This window comes from Saimiri boliviensis, chromosome 1, assembly GCF_048565385.1.
Source record: "Saimiri boliviensis isolate mSaiBol1 chromosome 1, mSaiBol1.pri, whole genome shotgun sequence".
Classification (NCBI taxonomy): Eukaryota; Metazoa; Chordata; class Mammalia; order Primates; family Cebidae; genus Saimiri; species Saimiri boliviensis.
In genome coordinates, this window is record NC_133449.1 from 91,848,767 (window position 1) to 91,866,160 (window position 17,394).

Here is a 17,394-nt window from a genome sequence, read left to right on the forward strand (position 1 = left end):
AATATATGCAAACTATGCATCTGACAAAGGACTAGTATCCAGAATCTACAAGGATCTCAACAAATCAGCAATAAAAAAAGCCCCAAATAATCCCATTAAAAAGTGGGCAAAGGACATGAATAGACATTTCTCAAAAGGATACATAAAAATGGCCAACAAACCTATGAAAAAATGTTCAACATTATAATCATCAGAGAAATGCAACTTAAAGCCACAATGAAATACCACCTTAATCCCTGCTACTCTGAAGACTGAGGGAGAACTGCTTGAACCTAGGAGGCAGAGGGTGCAGTGAGCCGAGATCACTCCACCGCACTCCAGCCTGGGTGACAAAGCAAGACTTCATCTCAACAAAAGTCAAAAAACAACAGATGTTTGCATGGATGTGGGGAAAAGGAACACTTTACACTGCTAGTGGGAATGTAAATTAGCACAACTTCTATGGAAAACAGTATGGAGATACCTTAAAGAGCTAAAAGTAGATCTACCATTCAACTCAGCAATCCAAAATGACTTATTTTCTTTTGGTATCTACACAAAAGAAAGTAAGTCATTAGATGACAACTACACTTGGATTTGTATGTTTATAGCAGCACAATTCACAACTGCAAAGATGTGGAACCAACCTAAGTGCCCATTGACTAAATGAGTGGATAAAGAAAATGTGGTACATATACACCATGGAATACTACTCAGCCATAAAAAGGAATTAAATAATGTCTTTTTAGGCAAACGGAATGGAGCTGGAGGCCATTATTCTAAATGAAGTAAAACCAAAAACCATGTATCTTCCCATAAGTAGGAGCTAAGCTATGAGTATGCAAAGACATACAGAGTGATATAACGCATGTTAGAGGCTCATAAGAGCGAGGGTGGAAGGGGAGCTAGGGATACAAACACTACACGGTAGGTATAATGTTCACTACTCTGGTGATGGGTACACTAAAATTTCAGACTTCACCACTATATAATTCATTCCCCACCATTTAACAAAAAACCTCTAGTACCCCAAAAGCTATTGAAATAAAAAATATTTTAAAAATCAATAATCTGAGATAAAGGTTAGGAGAGGGGCTTCAAAGGTGGCTGATCAGAGGCATCTCTTACTTACCTCCTCATCTATGAACCAAAATAGTAATTACATATATACAGATCATCCAAGAAAGAAACACAAATTCAACAGAGAAGTGACAGAAAATATCTTAAGGTGATGTGATATTGTTTGGATATTTGTCTCCACCCAAATCTCACATTGAAATGTAATCCCCAGTGTTGGAGGTGGGATCTGGTAGGAGGTGTTTGGATTGTGGGAGTGGTTCCCTCACGAATGGCTTGGGCCATCCCCTTGGTGAAAAGTGAGCTCTCACTCTTGAGTTCACAAGATTTGGTTGTTTAAAACTGTGTGGCACCTCTTCCCACAGTGCTCTCTCACTTACTCCTGCTTTCACTATGTGACCTGCCTGCTTCTTCTTTCCCTTCCACCATAAATAAAAGCTCCCTGAGGCCTCCCCAGTAGCCAAGCAGATCCCCAAACCATGCTTCCAGAACAGCCTGCAGAACCGTGAACTAATTAAACCTCTTTTCTTATTAATTACCCGGTCTCAGGTATTTCTTTATTTTTCCCATAGACCACAGGTATTTCTTTATAGTAATGCAAAACGACCTAAAACATAAGGTAAGAGAAGGAAGCAAAGCAGTCTGCTCAGCTACAGGTGGCTGGAAATTGAGAGAAATTCCCCAATGCTCAGAAAGGCTAAGTGACAGACTCTCTCATCAGTCCACATTCCTGTTGCAGACGTCTACAATCCTAGCTATAGAAGGCTCCTTTGACTCCTGTGGACCCCAAGACTCACACAGGGAGTTTCCTGGAAGCCGCATGAAGGCACTGCTCCAGAGAGAGAGCTCATGCTGTCCCCAGAAGCCCCTGAGTTTCGAACAGTGGCAGCACAGGGCCATGGCCTCCACTCAACTGGATTATGTCTTGCCCTGCAACCTGGGCTGAGGTGGCAGCCATGGGAGGCAATCTTGCTCCTTTTAACCATGTAGAGGGGTAGCTGTGCATTCTCATGGACCCTGAGGACAAATTTCACTGCCTGCAGCTGCTGTGGCTAAAGGCTGCTGCGGGCCAAAGCACAGGTGAAGCTGCCTACCTGTGGCTGCTCCCAGAAGAAGCCACTTCACCCTCCTCAATAGCAGGGACGCAATATGCTGCTGTCTCCACCTGAACCTTCTGCTGGTGGCCTGGGATGCTCACCCCATCCTTGTACACCACAGCCAGCATCTTTATGCACCATTGAGGAGCCTAAGGGCACAGCCTGTCCTGGCTGCAGCCCTCACCCGTACCTGAGCACAATGTCCAGGGGACTAGGAATTGCCCAGCCCAGTCCATCACCAGTAGCACCTGAACACTTCTCCTGGGGCCTGAGATAGAGCCCACTTAACCTGCTGCTACCACCACAGCAGACACTCATTGCTATGTGTCACCTATGGATATGGAGACTGGCCCAATCAACATACCACAGTCAGTGACAAAACCAATACTGACCAGTTAGGCCCCAGAGGGTTGTCCCATCATTGCTGTTGCCATTTCCCATGTTACATCCACTGCCCAGGAGCTCAAGAACCCACCTGACAGCCTGGCCCACTGCTGCCATTACTAGCACCTGATCAAGGTACCTGGAGACTGAAGAAATGGTCTGCTAACACTAGTGCCAGCAGACACCACACCCTGGGGCCCAGAAACAAGCATACTCAATTCACAACTGCCACTACTAGGGCCTGAAGACTGGCCTACTACTTGGTATTCCAGGCCCCAGCAAAACTTTACCACAGCCTGGTCCACTAACAACTGCACCCTAAGCCACTGACGAAATCACAGATACCACTGATGCTGTTTACAGCCAAATAAGTCATACTGATCCTACACTACTGCACACCCCTAGAATCAAAGCCACTGTGCTCTAACCAGGTAATACTAAAGGTTCATCTTCAGGAAAAAGTTCTTCCCTAAATAAGCAAATTTAAAAAACTGAAAAAAGTGACTATTACACCAGATGCACAGATCAAGGTAAAGGACATAGAAAACACTAAAAAGCATGGAGATATGATATCTTCAAAGGAACACTATAATCTCTAGCAACAGATCCCATCAAAAAGAAATTCATAAAATCCTGGAAAAAGAATTCAAAATTCTGATACTAAAGAAGCTCAGTGAGATACAAAAAAAAAAAATTCCAGAAAACCAAAGAAATCAGAAAAACAATTCAAGATATGAATGACAAATTTATCCGAGACAGATACCAGAAAAAAGAACCACATAGAAATGCTAGAACTGAAGAATTCATGGAATAAAAAACAAAATACATTCAAAAGCTTCAGCAATGGACTAGATCAAGCAAAAGAATCTCAGAACTTGAGACTGATCTTTTTTTCCCTGACATAGTCAGAAGAAATAAAGGAAAAAAAAATTTTTAAAAATGAGCAGCTTTCTGGTGTGCTGTCTTGAGATGACGCTTAGAAATGGGACCTTGAAAAGGTAAGGAAAAGAAGGAAGAACAAGTCATTAGCCTTGGACCTCAGGTGGCTGACGGAGAGAATGTATTTAGTGTCTGCCACATCTTTGTATCCTTCAATTACACTTTTGTCCATGTCACCGATCTTTCAGACAAAGAAACCACCTGCTGTGTGACTGCTGGGATGAAGGTGAAGGCAGACTGAGATGAATCCTCACCATATGCTGCTCTGTTGGCTGCCCAGGATGTGGCCTAGAGGTGCAAGGAGCTGGGTATCACCGCCCTATCCATCAAACTTCGGGCCACAGGAGGAAACGGGACCAAAACCCCTGGACCTGGGGCCCAGTCAGCCCTCAGAACCCTTGCCTGCTTGGGTATGAAGATCGGGTGGATTGCAGACATTACCCCCATCCCCTCTGATAGCACCTGGAGGAAGTGGGGTAGCTGTGGTAGCCATCTGTAAACACGGCTCCTCAAAATATTTTAATAAATTGCCTTCAAGAAAAAAAAAAAAAAAAAAAAAAAAGAGCAACATCGGCCAGGCATGGTGGCTCACGGCTGCAATCCCAGACCTTTGGAAGGCCGAGGCAGCGAGATCATCAGATGTCAAGAGTTCAAGACCAGTCTTGCCAACATGGTAAAACCCCTACTCTACTAAAACTCCAAAAATAGCTGGGCATAGTGGTGTGCTCCTGTAATCCCAGCTACTTGGGAGGCTAAAGCACAATTGCTTGAGCCCAGAAGCTGGAGGTTGCAGTGAGCCAAGATTACGTCACTGCACTCCAGCCTGGGTGACAGAGCAAAACTGTCTCAAAAAAAGAGGCTGGGCATGGTGGCTCACACCTGTAATCCCAGCACTTTGGGAGGGCAAAGTGGTGAGATCACCTGAGGTCAGGAGTTTGAGACCAGCCTGGCCAAAATGGAGAAACCCCATCACTACTAAAAATACAAAAATGAGCCACGCATGGTGGCGCACGCCTGTAATCCCAGCTACTCAGGAGGCTGAGGCAGGAGAATTGCTTTAATCTGGGAGGCGGAGGTTGCGGCGAGCCGAGATAATGCCACTGCACTCCAGCCTGGACAAGAGTGAAAGTCCATCTCAAAGAAAAAAAAAAAAAGAAAAAAGAAAAAAACAATGAGGCAAACCAAAATCTTTGTGACATATGCAACTCCACACTCTATACAGTCACCAAATATTTATTTGAATTATTGGGGTATCTGAATGCAAAGAGAGAACAAAAGGATTAGAAAACTTATTTAGTGGCAGGGGGTGGTGGCTAATGCATGTAATTCCAGCACTTTGGGAGGCTGAGGTGGGTGGATCACCTGAGGGCGGGAGTTTGGGAGTTTGAGAGTTTGAGATCAGCTTCTTGAATTCATGACGTCAGAAGTTCAAGATCAGCCTGGCTAAGATGTTTCCCCTGTCTCTACTAAAAATACAAAAAATAACCTGGGGTGGTGGCAGGCGCCTGTAGTCCCAGCTACTTGAGAGGCTGAGGCAGAGAACTGCTTAAACCTGAGAGGCAAAGGTTGCAGTGAGCCGAAATCGCATGACAGAGTGAAACTCCATTTCAGTAAAAAAAAAAAAAAGAAAATCTATTTAGCAGGCACGGTGGCTCATCCTTGTAATCCCAGCATGTTGGGAGGCTGAGGCAGGTGGATCACCTGAGGTCAGGAGCTCGAGACCAGCCTGGCCAACATGGTGAAACCCTGTCTCTACTAAATATACAAAAAATTAGTTGGTCATGGTGGCGAACAGCTGTAAGCCCAGCTGCCTGGGAGGCCGAGGCAGGACTGCCTGAACCTGGGAAAAGGAGGCTGCCGTGAGCGAAGATTGCACCACCGCACTTCAGCCTGTGCAACAAGAGCAAAACAAGAAAGAAAGAAAAGAAAGACAAGAAAAGAGAAAAAAGGAAGGAAGGAAGCAAAGAGAAAAATGATTTAGTAAAATAATACATGAAAACTCATGAGGTCTAGCAAGAGGTAAACATCCAGATATAGGAGGCCGAGGTATCCCCAAACAAATACAATGTGAAAAGGTATTCTCCATGACACATTTATAGTTAACTGTCATAAATTAAAGACAAAGAATTCTAAAAACAGCAAAGAGGAAAAAAAACCAGCAAAGAGAAAAGCATCTAGTCACCTATAAAGGAATCCCCCATCAGATTAACAGCAGATTTCTCGGTAGGAAGCTTAGAGACCCAGAGAAAAGAGAATATATTCACTGGAGATAAAAGAATGATATGCTCAAAGTGCTGAAAGAAAAACTCCCAGCCAAAGTGTATTAGTCTGATCTTGCACTGCTATAAAGAACTGAGACCAGGTAATTTATAAGGAAAAAAAATTTAATTGGCTCATGGTTCTTCAGGCTGTACAGGAAGCATGGCTGGGGAGGCCTCAGAAAACTTACAATCATGGCAGAAGGCAAAGAGGAAGGCGGCATGTCTTACATGGCTGGAGTAGTAGGAAGAGAGCAAAGGGGGAAACGCTATACACTTTTAAACAACCAGATCTCACAAGAACTCACTATCATGAGAACAGCAAGGGTTAAGTCCACCCCCATGGTCCAGTCACTTCCCACTAAGCCCTGCCTGATACCAACACCAGACAAGAACACAGCAAAAAAAGAAAACTACAACCAATATCCCTTATGAACACCCATGCAAAAATCCTCCACAAAATAGTAGCAAACCGAATCGAATCTAAAAGCACACTGAAAAGATAATATGCCATGATCAAGCAGATTTATTCCATGAATGCAACGATTGTTCAATATATGCAAATCAATATGACATATCATATCAATAGAATAAAGGGTAAAAGTCATATGGTAATCTTAAGAGAAGCAGAAAAAGGAATTCATAAAATTCAATATCCTTTCAGGATAAAAACTCTTAGCAAGCTAGGCACAGAATTATATCTCAAAATAATAAAGGCCACATATGAAACTCATATTAACATCATACGGAATGGAGAAAAGCTGAAAATCTTTCCTCAAAGAACAGAAATAAGACAAAGGAGCCCACTTTCACCACTACTATTCAACATGGTACTGACAGTCCTAGCCAGAACCATCAAGCAAGAGAAAGAAATAAAAGGCATCCAAACTGGAAAAATGGAAGTTAAATTGTCCCTCTCTACAGATTACAAAAGACTATCAAAAAACTTAGAGATGATAAACAAATTAAGTAAAGCTGCCAGATACAAACTCAACAAACAAAAACCAGTAGCATTTCTATATACCAACAATAAAATAGCTAAAACAGGAAATCAAGAAGACAATCCCTTTCACAGTAGCTTTAAAAAAAAAAAAGCAAAAACCAAAGTGAAAGATCTCTGTAATAAAAACTACAGAAACACAGGAAAAAAAATGAAGAGGAAATAAATGTGGGAAGACATTTCATGGATTACAAGAATTGATATTGTCAAAATGACCATACTACCCAAAGTAATGTACAGTTCAATGAAATCTCTATTAAAATGCCAATACTATTTTTCACAGAAATAGAAAAAAGAATCTTAATATTTATATGAAACCAAACAAAAGCCAGAACAGCTAAAGAAACTGAGTTAAGCCGGGCGCAGTGGCTCAAGCCTGTAATCCCAGCACTTTGGGAGGCCGAGGCGGGTGGATCACGAGGTCGAGAGATCGAGACCATCCTAGTCAACATGGTGAAACCCCGTCTCTACCAAAAATACAAAAAATTAGCTGGGCATGGTGGTGCGTGCCTGTAATCCCAGCTACTCAGGAGGCTGAGGCAGGAGAATTGCCTGACCCCAGGAGGCGGAGGTTGCGGTGAGCCGAGATCGCGCCATTGCACTCCAGCCTGGGTAACAAGGGCGAAACTCCGTCTCAAAAAAAAAAAAAAAAAAAAAAAAAAAAAAAAAAAAGAAACTGAGTTAAGAAACAAAGCTGGAGGCATCATGCTACTTGACTTCAAAACATATTACAAGGCTATAGTAACCAAAATAACAAAGTATTGATGTAAAAACAAGCACACAGATCAATGAAACAAAACAGAGAACCCAAAAATAAACCCAGGTATTTACAGACAACTTATCTTTGACAAAGCCATTAAGAACACACACTGAGCAAAGGACACCCTCTTCAACAAATGGTGCCAGGAAAACTAGATAACTGTGCAGAAGCATGAAAGTGGGTCCCTATCTCTCATCATATACAAATATCAACCAAAAAATAAAGACTTAAATATAAGACCCACAAAGGTATAAAACTAGTAGAAGAAAACAAAGGGCAAACTCATCAAGACACTGGTCTAGGCAAAGATTTTATAGCTAAGATCTCAAAAGCCCAGGCAACAGAAACAAAAAACAGATAAATAGGACTATGTTAAACTAGAAAGAATACATTTTTTTTTTTTTTTTAGATAAGGGCTCCCTCTGTCAATCAGGCTGCAGTGCAGTAGTGTGATCATGGCTTACGGCAGCTCAGCCTCCTGGGATCCCATTGTTTTGTCTCAGTGTCCCAAGAAGCTGGGACTACAGGCACGCTCCACAATGTCTGGCTAATTTTTATATTTTTTCTCAGAGACGGATCTTGCTATGTTTCTCATGCTGGTCTCAAACTGCTGGGCTCAAGTGATCCTCCTGCCATGGATTCCCTTAATGCTGGGATTACAGCTAAAGTGCTTCTTCTGCATAGCGAAGAAACAATCAACAGCATGAATATAGCCTCTTAAATGGGACAAAATATTTGCAATCTACTCATCCGACATGGGACTAATATCCAGAATATACAAGGAACTCAAACAACTCAACATTAAAAAATGAAGAATCCCATTAAAAAATGGGCAAATGACATGACTAGACATCTCTCAAAAGACACAGAAATGGCCAAGTATATGATAAAATACTCAATATCATTAATCAGGGATATGCAAACCAAAATCACAAGGAGGTGTCATCTTACTCCAGATGGAATGGCCATTAAGAAGAAAAAAGTAACAGACATTGGTGACGATGTGGAGGAGAGAGAACTCTTCTACACTGTTGGTAGAAGTCTAGGTAAGTACAGCCACTGTGGAAAACATTTTAGGATTTCTCAAAAAACTAAAAATAGAGTTACCCTAGAAACTCCAGAGTTACCCTAGAGTTATCTAGAAACCCCAATACTGGGCACTTAAGAAAAAGAGATCAATATAACAAAGGGATATATGCACTCCCATGTTTATTGCAGCACTATTCACAATAGCAAAGAAATGAAATCAACCTAAGTGCTCGTCAAATGATGAATGGATAAAGAAAATGTGCTATATATACACAATGGAATACTGTATGGCCGTAAAAAAGAATGAGATGTCATTTTCAGCAATATGGATGGAGCTGGGTCATTATGTTGAGTAAACTAAGTAAGGCAGAGAAAGATATTTTTCAAAATAGCCAGAAGACCTGAAACGTACCCAACACATATATATGATAAATACTTGGGTGATGGATACTAAATACTGACTTAATGATTATACATTCTTTGCATTTAACAAAATTTCATGTGTACCCAACAATTACGTACAAATATAATGTATCAAGAAAACAAAGGAAAAAAAAAGACCTTAAAGGTAAAGCTGGCTAACTTGGAGAAACCTTTTTTTTTTTTGTGTGTGTGTGTGTGAGACAAAGTCTCACTTTGTCGCCCAGACTGTAGTGAGATGGCATAATCCTGGCTCACTGCAACCTCCATCTCCCAGGTTCAAGCAATTCTCCTGCCTCAGCCTCCTAAGTAGCTGGGGCTACAGGTGCACGCCACCACGCCCAGCTAATTTTTTTGTATTTTTAGTAGAGACAGGCTTCACCAAGTTGGCCAGGTTGATTTCCCATTCCTGACCTCAGGTTATCCATCTACCTCGGCCTCCCAAAGTGCTGAGACTACAGGCATGAGCCACAGTGCCTGACTGAAATTTTCTAATCTTGTCGTTAGGGGTAGCTTTGACAGTGGAAGAATGCATTGATAAGGATTAAGGAGGAAAACAGCAGGTAGATTTTAAATGTTCTTATTCTGAAATGCAGTTCTGTAACAAGTATCCAGAGTTAATGGATAAAAAATTAGAAAACACTCTGATTCTTTTTTAAAATAAAAAGGCCCCTTTTTCAGTGTGTGTCCTTGCCTACATTGGTGTTTATAAAAAATCTCCCCCAGGTGGGGCACGGTGGCCCATGTCTGTAATCCCAGCACTTTGGGAGGCCGAGGCAGGCGGGTCAACTGAGGTCAGGAGTTCAAAACCAGCCTGGTCAACATGGCGAAACACCGTCTCTATTAAAAACACAAAAATTAGCCAGGCATGGTGGCAGGCACCTTTAATCCCTGCTATTCAGGAGGCTGAGGCAGGAGAATCACTTGAATTCAGAAGGCAGAGGTTGCAGTGAGTAGAGATCATACCACTGCACTCCAGCCTGGGTGAAAGAGACCCTGTCTCAAAAAAAGAAAAAAAAGTCCCCCAGAAATAACACATGGTAATAATAATAACAATTACTGGATACTTATGGGACCAACCCAGTTCTATGTGCTGTAGATGTATAACCTTATCAATCCTATATTTGTACCTCAATCCTACAAACAGAAAGTATTATTATCTATATTCTACAGATGACAAAGCTGAACCATAAAGAATTTATGAAACTTAGTCAAGGTCGCATAGATCAGTGGAGGGACAAGGATTTGAAAGCCTGACTCAGGCAGTCTGGGTGGAATCGGCCTTCTTCCTTAATTACCATATAGTTGTAATGTGGCTATCATGGATTAAGAAAACATGTAATGACCAAATAATAAAATAAGACTACTCTGAATTCAATAATACTTAATTGAAACAGTACACTATAAACTGAAATGGCATTTGTGCACATAATTCTAGCTTCATATACTGTTGTAGCTAAATAAATAATAAACTGATACTGTGTGACATGCATACGGATTTAAAGACCCCTTGTAATAACTCTCTGGTAGTCCCTCTGTAGTCCACTGATCACAAGTCGGGAGCCAATGATGAGAAAGTAAGATAATATATAACCAAAGGATATAAGGCCAAAGCAGTGAAAACAATAACCCAGAGCTCTGAGATGCAAAAGAAACTTTACGGAGGCTTGTCCTAAGAGGGGGAATGAAAAAGCATTTGTTACCATTAAGGGAATGGAAATAAGAATAAGTTTTGTGTTTTTTTTTTTTTTTTTTTTTTTTGAGACAAGAGTCTTATGCTGTTGCCTAGGCTGTAGTGCGAGGGCAAGGGGGAATCTCAACTCACTGTAACCGCTACCTCTGGGTTCAAGCAATCCTCATTCCTCAGCCTACTGAGCAGCTGGGATTTCAGGCATGGGCCATCATACCCAGCTAAACTTTGTATTTTTAGTAGAGACAGGGTTTCACCATGCTGGCTGATCTCAAACTCCTGACCTCAAGTGATCTTCACACCTTGGCCTCCCAAAGTGCTGGGATTACAGGTGTGAGCCACTGTGCCTGGCCTGCAACTGTTTTCTAAACAGGAAATAAAAATAGTATTTTGTTATTCGGCAAGATTATGTAAGACTAAAAGAGAAAGAGAGCCCAGTTAGGTTTTTATTAAAATAGGTTAAGTGTTTGATGTGTTTAACATAAAGCCAAACAAACAGAGAGAAAAGAGAAACTGGAACAATATTTTAAAGCAATAATAGGTCTCTGGTGACTGATACATATAGAGGAGAAAGAAAATAGGAAAAAAGTGTCTCTAAAGTCAAAAGTTATGAAACACTGTGGTGTCACTAGTCTAACTAAGCAACTTGGTTATGTTGAGTTTGATGACATACGTGAAATATGTGAGGAATTTATTCTCTAGGCAGCTAGAAACACAACTGTGAGATCTGGGTCAGTAGTTGTAGTCATGTCCAGGGATACGGATCTAACTATAGATTATATACAGTACACATAAAATTACTGAAGTCCTGAGCATGGACAGGTTTTCTCAGGGGGATGGGGAAGAACAGACAGAGAATGAAGTAACAACCATAATTTAAAAATATGTGGGAAGAAAGAATAATAATTTCAGAACAGAAAGAGACCTAGAGGTCATTAACTCACTCTTTTTACAGTAAATCAGACAGGTAAAAACAACCAAGGCAGAGAGGAAGTGGAAGAAAACGGACAAAAAGCCAGATAGCCTCTAGTAAGCTGACAATCTTCATGGAAATTTTTTCTCTGTAGACATTTTCTCTAAGTAATAATTACCTTAATAATATCATCAGCTCCTTGAGTAACAGGTTTTGATTTGAGTTCTTCAATTTCTTCCTCCAATTCTAAACAATTAAAAAGTAAAGGACTCCAGTTCAGAAATAAAGAAAATAATTACTGAGAAACTGATTAAGTACATTCTTACAAAATCCCCAGACATCTGCAAATTAGAATAAATTTAAGCAGATATTTTGAAAAAGTATTTTCACCCACATAATATTATTACCTTTTCTTTTCTGGAAAACTTCAAACAAATAGAAAAGTACAGAGAATAGTAGAGAATAGTATGATTAATCTCTGTGTACTCACCACTATGCTTTAGCATTATTACATGGCCAACTTTTTTTCCTCCCAACCTGTAACTCACTTCCTCCTTCACTGTTTTTCTTATCCATCCTGATAATTTTGAAGCATACCCCAGACATATATTATTTCATGTAAGTACATCTTAATATATAACCTTAAAGCAACAATCCCATATTAAGAATAAACGTTACTGAGAACAGCCTGGCCAACATGGTGAAACTTTGCCTCTACTAAAAATACAAAAATTAGCCAGGCATGGTGGCGGGCACCTGTAATCCCAGCTACTTGGGAAGACTTGGGAGGCTGAGGCAGGAGAATCGCTTGAACCTGGGAGGGGGAGGTTGCAGTGAGCCTAGATTGTGCCACTGTACTCTAGCCTCAGCGGTAAGAGCGAGACTCTGTCTCAAAAAAAAAAAAAAAAAAAAAAAGAATAAATGTTAATCTAAGTGTTTTATTAGCACATGTATAGATGTCAGGCTTAGAACTTCTTTCCAAATAAATTACTCTCTCTTCATCGCAAGGTGATCCAAACTTCCAAGACATAATTTTATCTTTTTTAATAGAAAGTAAGTCTTTGCTTTTAGGCTAAGCAGTTAATATTTACAAGTCATTGGAAATTCAAGAGTTCATGTAGACATACTAAAAAAAAACCAAAAACGCTAAGATCTTTTTCTTCTAGAAAAAAAAGAAAACTGAACTAGCCCCAGTGGTTCCCACCTGTAATCCTAGCACTTTGAGAGGCCAAGGCGAGTGGATTGCCTGAGCTCAGGAGTTCGAGACCAGCCTGGGCAACACAGTGAAACCCCATCTATGCTAAAACACAAAAAAATAAGGTGGGCGTGGTGGCATGTGCCTGTAATCCAAGTTACTTGGGAGGCTGATGCAGGAGAATTGTTTCAACCTGGGAGGCAAGGGTTGCTGTGAGCTGAGATTGCATCACTGCACTCCAGCCTGGGCAACAGAGCTAAGCTCCATCTCTTTAAATAAAAAAAAAAAAAAGAAAGAAAACTCAATAGGAAATCAATCAACCAATGTCTGCAAATGGAAATCTTTTATTATTTCAATTGAGGAAGCTTTTTATCTCTTTGGGGTTCTAATCTTGTGTCTCTTTTTTCAATTGACTTCTCCTGAAAAAAAGTTTTACTCAGAAGAATCTAAAGTCTACAGGAAGGAAAAACACGCTTAACTTACAAAAACTTTTAAAATCCTCCTCCCTGACTTTATTTTAATAACCCAAAAGTCACTGTGGTTTACAGATGTGGGAATAATTTAAAACTCAGAGGTAAATAGTTAGAATGTTAAATAACAGATTCTACTACACTAAGATATATTTGAATCACTGAAAAACAAAAAAGTCAATGCATTATTTTAAAAACCACCATTTTAAACCACAATTAAAGAGACTGTGATCAATATGAGTATTTTCAACCCAATACCTGTACACCTTGATTTAGCTTTCTGTATTAGCATCATCTGCTTCTTGGCAAACTTGATGAGATCTTCTTTGGGCAATGTTTCCAGCTGAAAGATGTGGTCGTGTTACCAACTTTTTATAACTCATGTTCCTAGTACACCACAAAAAAGAAACATAATGTCTGCCAGAAAACAAAAACATTCTACTGAATAAATCTTTATGCCAACAGCATACTTTGTTCTACATTTTTTCTGAGACGAATGCACTCTATTTCTCAGGCTGGTGCGCAATGACACGATCTTGGTTCACTGCAACCTCTGCCTCCCAGGTGCAAGCGATTCTCCTCCCTCGGCCTCCCAAATAGCTGGGATTACAGGCCCTGCTACCAGGCCCAGCTAATTTTTGTAATTTTAGTAGAGATGGGGGTTTCACCATGTTGGCCAGGCTGGTCTCGAACTCCTGACCTCAGGTGATCCACCCATCTCAGCCTCCCAAAGTGCCGAGATTACAGGCTTGAGCCACCGCTCTCGGCCACATTTTTTAAAATTAGCAAATGCAATTTCAAGTACATAATTTCCATGCAACTACTAAAAATTTAAAAATTAGTTATGCAACTACTATGAAATGTAAAAACCAGGGCATATCTGCTTAGAGCTAATGTTACAGGTTGACATTTGCTAGGTTTTGATTTCTTTAACTGTAAAATTAGTGGGTTAGAACTAATGCTACTTAAAATTCCTTGGAGCTGTAAAATAATTTCATTCTATTCAAGGCTGAAAGTCTTTGGTCACAAGAAAATTTAAGCATAATTACAGCATCAAGATGATCCAGTAACATTCAGCCTTTAATTAAAAAATTAAGCTTTACCACTTGAGAAAATTGCTTAAGCCTTGTGGTCTCAGGTTTCTCGTTTGTAAAATGAAGGTAACAACGGTACCTATCTCACGGTTATCACGAGGTTCAAATGAACTGAGTGGTTAGGCAAGTGCCCGAAATTCAGCATGCAGACAATAAACCTTAGCAATAAACCACTATCGTTCAGAATGATTTAATGTTAAACACTGTACAGGGCCATAAAACAGGACTAATTCAACTCTTTTTCACAGTGTAGAAACTGGAGCCTACAGATCAGAATCCCTTGATTCCTACTCTATGTCACTGCTCCTTCTACTACATCATCACTATATAAACCTTCTTAAATTAGACAGCTTTGTTTAATGTCCGAAAAATCGCAGGATCTTTTAGCAGTACTAACCAGGAGCAGGAAGTAAACAAAAAGTCTTTTTATATCAAAGGGGGGGGGCGGAGAGAAACAGGAAACGGATGGGTGACTGCGTAAATTAAAACTGAGATCCCTTAGAGCAAGTCTATTTTTAAATAAATAGCCCCCTCCCCCGCGCCCGCCAAAGTTTTCCAATTCATCACCCTTCCGCACTCTTCAGGGAGCCCGCTAGTCAAGTATTCTCTTCACCTTAGATTTTCCGGTCCCAGGGGTAGCTGGTGAAGCCACCCCATCTTGAACAGCATCCTGCAAAACAAAATCAAACCCAGGTGTCAGAAGAACTCTTTTCCTAATTCCAGACGGAAAGCGTGGCAAGGGTTCCACGCGTTCCGTCTGGAATTAGGAAAAACCCTCTGTGCAATCAAGTGGCGGAAAGCCTTGTGAGACAGAGAATGAGGGGAGACAGAGGCGGTCGCTGTGGGAAATCGTATACAAACCGGCTCTAAGGGGACAGGTAACCGCCAGGGATGGAGTTTAGGGTAGATGGGGAGGCGACGGCAGCGCGGGTTTCCGGATACCGAGAGGGAGACTGCCGCGCCCGTTCCACCGGGCCTACCCCCACATCCCAAACCGCCGCGCAGAAGGCTCGATGGGAGGCAGTGGGCCCGAGCTGTTACCTCCATCTCCGCCTGCCAGCCGCGGCCCCAGAACCAGCAGCAGCCACCGCCACACTTGTTTGCGCCCGACTCTGACGTAGGCTCGACTGCAGGTCAAAGGTCACGCTCTCCGGTCGGCCCGCCCCCCACGTCTCCAGAGCTACGGCTCGGCAGCAGTTCCGCTTCCGCCTCTGTGTCCGGGGGAAGGTTCCCCTCCGGGTACTAACCGAGGGCAGAGTCCTTGTCATAGTCCACCTGCGTCTCGGCCCTGGGCTTGCAGGTCAGGGAGTAGGTGTGGGTTCCGCCGCTACCTTTTATTAGCATGGGAACGCAGGCCGTTTACCCCTTGGGGCCTCGGGCCTCAGTTTCCACGTCTGTAAAATGTTGTGAGCGTTGGATTGGAGGACAGGTTCCTCAGTCCCCCCTCCAAGGGTAGCTGCTGGCCTGCCAGTGCTTGCGGGACCTACAGCTGCTTCTGGGGGACTGCTTAGTCATTTGTGGCCGGCATGTTGCCCGGGAGCTCCCCGACTCACAGGTCGGAGTTGAGGGGCTTCCCTGAGGAGGCATTTATTGGCTCTGGAGGCCTTGAGGAGGTCCGGGGACAGCTCTTGCCTGCAGCTCCCCGGTACTGATGGTGACCTGGTGGAGGCAAGATAGTCGGCCAGGGAACAGCAGCCATGCGAGGAGACAGTAGAGTAGGGGACCCCGAGGGCACGCCGTAGTCGAATCCCAGAGCTGCTGCTGTGTCCTGATTGGCGGTCCAGAGCTCTGAAGGCCTTTCTGTTAACTGCTGAAATTGTTTGCAGCACTTTTACCTTCCCATTAAGGTTTTCCACACACTCCAATAGCTAAGGTCACCTGAGGATAACCAAGTTTCCTGTACTTTGAAATGGCCAAAAGGATGAAGAGGCAGCATACAGTACGTATCCAATAAATGGTAGCTGATTATTACTAGGTAAAGGAAGTGTTACATAACCAAACGAGAAAGAACAGCTATTGCTGACATTTCCCTAACATCTACTCTTTGTCTTTGACAGAGTGTTATCACCGAAGGTGTTTGACTGTCTTTGGTTCAGGGGTGATGTGTGACCTAAGATGTACAGTCAGAAGTTTTGAAACTTCTGTTTAGTATTTTGGTTTAGTGATAATTCTGTCTCTGCGGATGTGATTGAAGAAACATACAGCCCTGATTGCTGTTGGTAGACATCTGCCGCTATGGTAGAAAGCAGCCCGAGGACGAAATTGTTGAGAAGAAAAAGGTCCAGGCACAGTGGCTCACGCTTGTAATCCCAGCACTTTGGGAGGCCAAGGAGGGTGGATCACGAGGTCAGGGGATCCAGACCATCCTGGCTAACATGCTGAAACCCCATCTCTACTAAAAATACAAAAAAATTAGCTGGGCATGATGGTGAACGCCTGTAGTCCCAGCTACTCTGGAGGCTGAGGCAGGAGAATTGCTTGAACCCAGGAGGCGGAGGCAGTGAGCTGAGATGGCGCCACTGCACTACAGCCTGGGCAACAGTGCGAGAGACTGTCTCAAAACAAAACAAAAAAAGGAAAAATGCAGAGCCCAGACATCCCCGGAGAAATGAAGCTGGAGCTCTGATTAATTATCAGTGAGTCAGTAAAGTCCCTTTAAGGGATCCAGTTAACACTGGCGTTTGCTGTTACTTGTAACAGTGTACACATCTTTTGGGAGGAAGAGTTTTCCAACTTGAAGAAAAAAATGCCTCTCTGTAGTGAGATGACAAGATGACTAGAGAAAATGTTCATACATTTGGACACTGTGCAATGGTATAAAATGGGCAACTTTGATACTAGAGTAGAAAAATTACCTTAGACAACATTTTAGAAGAAAAGATCTAAGAGCCACCAAAATTTTATGACAGTGCTTGCTATTAAAGAAGCATTCTTCTTGAAATCTGTTACAAGGCTGGGCACGGTGGCTCATGCCTGTAATCTCAGCACTTAGAGAGGCCAAGGTGGGTAGATCACTTGAGTTCAGGAGTTCGAAACCAGCCTGGCCAACGTGGCAAAACTGTGTCTCTACTAAAGATACAAAATTAGGC

General features: G+C 42.1%; 1 protein-coding gene and 1 pseudogene across 4 annotated transcripts in view; one reads left to right on the forward strand and one right to left on the reverse strand.

Moving 5' to 3' along the window:
• Nucleotides 1-15,438, reverse strand: part of GCC2 (GRIP and coiled-coil domain containing 2) — a 65,503-nt gene extending 50,065 nt beyond the window's left edge. For 2 of the 4 annotated variants that reach the window (XM_003922768.4, XM_074400351.1), the window contains exons 1-4: nucleotides 15,347-15,438; nucleotides 14,919-14,975; nucleotides 13,470-13,554; nucleotides 11,725-11,792 (exon numbers count right to left, since the gene is read on the reverse strand). In XM_003922768.4, the coding sequence (XP_003922817.1) occupies nucleotides 11,725-11,792; nucleotides 13,470-13,554; nucleotides 14,919-14,975; nucleotides 15,347-15,352 (216 nt within the window). In that variant the 5' untranslated portion in view covers nucleotides 15,353-15,438. Of the gene's footprint in view, nucleotides 1-11,724; nucleotides 11,793-13,469; nucleotides 13,599-14,918; nucleotides 14,976-15,346 lie in introns of all 4 variants that reach the window. The other 2 variants (XM_074400355.1, XM_074400359.1) reach the window with 2 other exon arrangements.
• LOC120366339 (small ribosomal subunit protein uS11-like) lies at nucleotides 3,520-9,491 on the forward strand (annotated as a pseudogene).
• Nucleotides 15,439-17,394: the final 1,956 nt, after the last annotated feature.